Here is a 5902-nt window from a genome sequence, read left to right as displayed (position 1 = left end):
CTGTCAATATACACGACATCAAGAGAGATCATTACTAAATATTAATAAATTTAACTAACCCTAATCACACCTACGTTCCGGAAAACTATATAAAGTTATACACGACATGAACAGACATTATTACTAAATGTTATTAATTAAGGTCCGGGACCAGGAGGAGTGGAGGAGAAGACAGAGGAGGCGTGGAGTAGAAGACTCAGGAGATCTTTTTGTGCAATTGCTCAGTCAAACAGGGTGTTCCATGCAAAATGTTGCAAGTGGTGCGTAGGGGGTTGATAGTAAAAGTGTTATGTTTCATTCGCATCTAACGGATGGGTTTCCATGATTCTATTAAGTACCCGGTTTGCACCAAATATTCCTGGGGATGGGGTGCGGCGTGAGAGGGAGTTGCTGGTAGGTGCTGTGGGCCGGGCCTTGAAAAAGAAGCACGTGGCCTTGGAAAACAAGCGTGGGGACTTGGAAAAAGAAGCGCGAGACCGAGATGCGCGAATCTAAAAAAATTGATGCCACCACTAAATGACCGTGGTTAGTAGCATTATTTTCACGACGGGATATCAATTTTCATGAGCACGTTAATGATAATTTTTCGTGATGGTTCATAAAGAACCTCCACGAAAATAATGGATTTTCATGAGGTATGTTCGTACCTCCCACGAATATATACTTTCATGGGGGTTTGTGTGTCAGCCTTCACGAAAAAGACAATTTTACAAAAAAAACCTTGAACCTCACAAAATCTCCATTCTGTGGTAGTGAGTGTCAGCATGTCTTTTTATGGAAACTAACTCCAACAAATAGAGTTCATTTTACCTCCGTACTAATGTGCTGCGTCCGAAGTGACTTGTTTCGTTCCTTTGGATACAGGGAATAGAAGATAGATAGGATCCTCCATGGTCAAATGGTTGTTATTCCTAGTGGTGGTATAGTAGCACTTTGAGGCCGGCTATGTGACCCGACAACCATTTAGATTTTGCTTGCGTAGGGATGAAAAAGAATAACGATCGAGCATGATCGGGAAAAAAGGTTTCCCCAGACACTTTCAATTTCATAATTTTACCAAAAGCCGAAATTGGAGTTCAGAGAATAAATCATATTAATTAAGTTGCGGTGTCGGAAACGAAGCAATTCAATCAAGAACCTATTAATTTCATAGTCGGAAACCGATAATCGATATGTAACTATGAAACCAAACGTTCAATCAAGATTTTAAGAATCACGGGTGCAAAAAAAAAAGTAGTACCATGACTCCATACATGATAGCCTTGAAAAAGATTGACAAAACAACTAACCCAGAGTGTCAATCTCAGTGACACCAGCACTAAGTATTACTCCCTCGGTTCCAAATTATAAGTCGTTTTAGCTTTTTTAGTTCATAGATATTATTATGCACCTAGACATACACTATATCAGGATGCATAATAATATCCATGAATCTAGAAAAGTCGAAATGACCTATAATTTAGAAATGGATGGAGTAGTACTTGTATAAGAATCATTTGGTATACAATCACAACAAAAATGGAGGGCGGGGGGGGGGGGGGTGTCCCATTTGTTGCTTCGTTTGTGCTTTGGGGATCTTCAGGGATGAAAATGTAAATGAAAATTTTGTACTCCCTCCGTTCCAAATTGTAGGTCGTTTTGGCTTTTCTAGATTCATAGATATTATTATGCATCTAGATATAGTGTATGTCTATATGCATAATAATATCTACTCCCTCCGTTCTTATTTATAAGGCGCATACGCATATTAAGATTCAAAGTTTCCAATCTTTGACAATAATTTAGTCAATATTTTTTTATTTTGTAATGTAAATTTGACATGGTTGGATTTGTAATTAAATGTACTCTCCAATGACTATAAGTTTATAACCACAAACAATATAAGATAAAATAAATAAATGATCAAAATTTATTTTAGCAGATAAAAAAGCTAAAACGACCTGCAATTTAGAATGGACGGAGTATCTTTCTCATAAAAGTAATATAGTCCGTTAGCCTGTTACCGTACAGGTTTAAGGACGAATCATTTACTTTGCTCTTTCAAAAACCAATCGCGTGCAACACCTCCCACAGATTGGAAACTAAAGAGGTATGGATCGACTAGAAGTCCAGAACTATGGAACCGATCGGCAAGAAAGCACGGAAGCGTCAACCGGCGGCAGCGCATGTACGAACCCTGGGATGGATGGTAATGGAAGCGGAGAAGGATCCGCAGAGAGCCGCCTCCCCAGATGCGACATGAGCGAGACGAGAGGAATGAGACGAGCAGTGGGCCAGGTTTTAAAAGTTTATAAACCATGGTGGAGCACTCGTGGGCTGCGTATCTTCTCACCAGTAACCCCGCCGCCATTTCGAGGGCCATTGGGCCGACTTATTTTGAGGTGGCCTCTCATCAATCAAAATCAACGACATGCATGCTATCGGTTTTAAATTCTTCATCTTAGCCCAGCCCATTGACCATCTCAAAACTCAAATGTGGTGGTACTAGCAAACGTTGAAAAAATTCCTTAGTACAAAGATGAGCTAGTATTGCTTTCAAAAAAAAAGATGAGCTAGTATTGGTTAATCATCCAAAAAGTGGGAAAATAAAACTGAATCAGTTTCCTTTCTTGTTATACGGCAACCACCGGACTTTCTGTCCTTCCAATCATTCTCGGCTGTTAAGTTTGAGCTTTTAGTACTAACAAAAAGAGGTGATGTTTTTTAAAGGAAAAAATTGTTTTGTTAGCAACAAAAACTCATAGCTCTAGTGGTTAGGATGTCTGTGGGACGAGAAAAGGTTTGAGATTCAGCCTAAAACCCTATATTTTTGTTTCTGAGATGGATATTGAAATTTGAGTTAGGAAGATTCCATTTCAACTTTTCCACTGCCCCAGTTAGATCTATTTAAAACTGGTAAATCAGCCCTCGGATGAACTTATTTATTTTCTTTTACCCCAGTGATAACAGAGGCATTTTCAGTTAAAGAGAAGGTAGCTTTATTCACAGCATTTCAACATTTCAGCAGAGTCCATGTAAGGATATTACGGGCACTTTACAGACACAAGGCATGGACAGGTCGCCATGCTATTTCCACATATTACACGACAAAACATTACACAGGAACCCCCAGTAATTAGCAGGCACTGGATTGATCATTAAGTGGACGGTTTTGCCCTAACCTCCGAAGCCAGCCACTCCCACGCTGGGGATGGGAACTGCCTGCAAACCGAGGGGCTCAGGCAACAGGCACACACACTTTGACAATGTGCAGCTGTTACTGGACAGACAACACTTGCAGGTACTGGAGACTCATCACTAACTGCGAAGTTCTAAATGAGTGATTAGGGTATCTGAACTTTTTCTTTAATCTTCTGAAGTTCTGATGGTTGCCATGTTTGCAGTTGAAGGTGGGGGAGGCTGCTGACTAGCTGCGTTCATCAGTTATCCACAGCAGCAGCGGCAGCGTCGTTCGTCCATCAGCACAGCGCCACCGCGCCGTCCGAGGTCGCCTGCAGCATCATGTACATGCCGGCCTGGTCGTTCAGCTCCGGCGTGGCCGACGCCGCCGCTGCGGCCACCGGCTCGATCACCGATAGCCGCTCCAGCAGCGCGGTGAGCGCCTCCCGCATCCAGTCGTACCGGCAGAGCTGGTAGGCTTCGCCGGGCGAGACCTGTTTCAGAATTCAGATAACGATCGTTGGTCAGCATCAGTGTGCCACTTGCTTGTCAGGTGAGTTTCTGATGAGCTGTGTATGAGACGCAGAGCCGGCGCGCACTCTGACAGAGTGGCTACTCACCCATCGCCGGCTGTGGGTGTCCTGCTCCGGCCATGACTCGAGCTCCTCAGTGACCTCCATGGCGAAGATGTAGCCCTTGCAGGCTCCCCTTGGGCTGGTGCTGTTCTGGCTGCTCTTGCTCTTGAACACCCAGTGTCCCAATGCAGCTCTCTGGTGTTCAGCAACAACAAGCAGATGGAAATGATCATCAGTCATCTGAACATTGCAAGTTGCATGAGCATGACCCATAAGCATTTATCGGTTATTATGAAAAGGATTTCCTAGTTGAATCGAGGAACAGAACCATAATGGTATAAATGCACAAACCAAATGCAGGACTGAAGCGATGGGTGCAGGGGTCACTGTAGGGCATACAGGAAACACACCACATGCATAGTGGTTGGGAGCAATGCATGGACCGAGGATAAAAATAGCAGCATATTGACTCGGATCCGGGACGAAATCAATTCCCAACGACGAGTCGGCCAACGGACGAAGTACGCAAGAAATAGGGGGGGCGGACAATAATACACTTTACGCCGAGATCTTGTCAACTAGAAAATCACAATGATTTAGGGGATATCATCACCCCCCAACTCGTCGCGCGCTACTTACAATATTATAGTTTTGGTTGCAAACCACCAAGCAAGTGAGGTGATGCTGCTGCTACTGCTAAACTGCTAATGTCTGAAGTCTGAAGAGAAACTTCCCTGTCCCTTTCCCTGTCGTGCCTATGGAGCTGTCCGTGAGGCTGTGTGCTAGGGGCTAAATGACCTTGTCTGATTGGACCTTGGGGATGTTAACCTCACCCCAAATTACTACCATGAAGAGCTTTCGAGGTGGCAAATCAACCGGGCAATAGCTCCAAATTGCGGCGTTAAATTACTGCGGGGATCGGAATTTCCCCCCGGAAACGACAGCAAATAGTGGCGTTGCCGCGAGCATCAGCCGCATACTTTTCGGGATTAAGACCGCATTTAATTTTGAAAACAACTTAGCCACGCACGTTCAAAAAAAAAACTGCAGGGGACGCTGTCGCTACTCGCTAGATAGGTCAGGATCATTTGTTTAATGGGACGCTAAAGGATTATAATCTACTGGCCGTGAGAACGTTGGAGTTCAGAGGCAGGAACTGCAAATAATGACACTGCATGACAGGTGAATTAGCGAAGGTGAATAAGGGGAGGCATTGGTGGCGTACGTTGATGACGCCCTTGACGCCGGCCTCCTCCATGGCCTCGCGAGACGCCGCCTGGTACACGTCCTCGTCGTCCTCCCACCCGCCCTGCCAAGAACAGAGCAAGTTGTGAGCGGCCGGGCGCCTTGGCCTGAAGCGAATCGATCAATGGTTGTGGGCGCTGGCTGCGGGCGGCGGCGGCCACGTACCTTGGGGAAGACCATGTCGGCCCGGTTAGGCGTGGAGATCATGAGCACCTCCACCTCCGCCGGGTCGCCGCCGGGGCTGCTGCACGGGTTGCCCTCGTCGCCCTTCTTCACCCGGTACGGCACGCACCTGACCGATGCCAAAATGGTAATTCAGCGACAACAGAGCAAGAAAGAAATGATGGGCGCGCGAAACAGATCAAAGGACGAGTTCGTTGCATTCCCCCAGCATGTTGGAATTCAAATTCAGTGACAATCCTGAATAATCGTAGAAAGGCAGAGGCACTGACCCGGCGACGAGGCGGAACTCGTTGTCGTAGCGCTGCTTGAGGCGGCCCTTCCTCGCCGCCGCCACCGCGTCGGACGACATGGCCGCTGCGCAGTCGCAGGCAACGCCGGACATGTCAGAGATTGTTGGCGCACGCCAGAAAGCCCACGAGAAAGGGAGGACCAGAGCACGGCAGGAGAAGAAGAGGACAAAGGCCGCAGCGACAGGAAGGAAAGGGAGCCACCACTCACCTTTGCCTTATAAATAGCGAGCGATCAACAGGGACAGGACAAGCGGGGAGGAGGAAGGCGACGCTGTTGCCGGTGGCAGCAAGCCCGCGACGCGAGGCCGGGCGGGGGCGGGGGCGGGTGGTGATGGCGGCAATGACGCCACGATCTTATCCCCACCCGAGAAAAGGGAAAAGCCGCGAGGCGCAAGCTGCTGACGCGAGGGGGAAGAGACAATAAGTACCCAAATTGTTATGGGATTTATT

At 46.7% G+C, this 5902-nt stretch overlaps 1 protein-coding gene across 2 annotated transcripts; it reads right to left on the bottom strand.

Annotated features, from left to right (window-relative positions):
* Positions 1 to 2961: 2961 nt before the first annotated feature.
* LOC101758966 (nudix hydrolase 12, mitochondrial) lies at positions 2962 to 5867 on the bottom strand. 2 transcript variants are annotated; one of them, XM_004952538.3, is made up of 6 exons: positions 5661 to 5867; positions 5432 to 5516; positions 5145 to 5271; positions 4960 to 5043; positions 3780 to 3929; positions 3459 to 3653 (listed from the first exon to the last, which is right to left on the bottom strand). In XM_004952538.3, the coding sequence occupies exons 2-6, from the start codon at positions 5509 to 5511 to the stop codon at positions 3459 to 3461; spliced, it is 636 nt and encodes a 211-aa protein (XP_004952595.1). In that variant the 5' UTR covers positions 5512 to 5516; positions 5661 to 5867. The 2 variants fall into 2 exon arrangements, with proteins under 2 accessions (XP_004952594.1, XP_004952595.1); XM_004952537.3 differs by lacking the exon at positions 5661 to 5867 and having other exon boundaries at positions 2962 to 3653; positions 5432 to 5566.
* Between the last annotated feature and the right edge of the window lie 35 nt (positions 5868 to 5902).

Source organism: Setaria italica, chromosome I, assembly GCF_000263155.2.
Source record: "Setaria italica strain Yugu1 chromosome I, Setaria_italica_v2.0, whole genome shotgun sequence".
Classification (NCBI taxonomy): domain Eukaryota; kingdom Viridiplantae; phylum Streptophyta; class Magnoliopsida; order Poales; family Poaceae; genus Setaria; species Setaria italica.
This window is presented reverse-complemented; position numbering and strand designations above follow the sequence as displayed.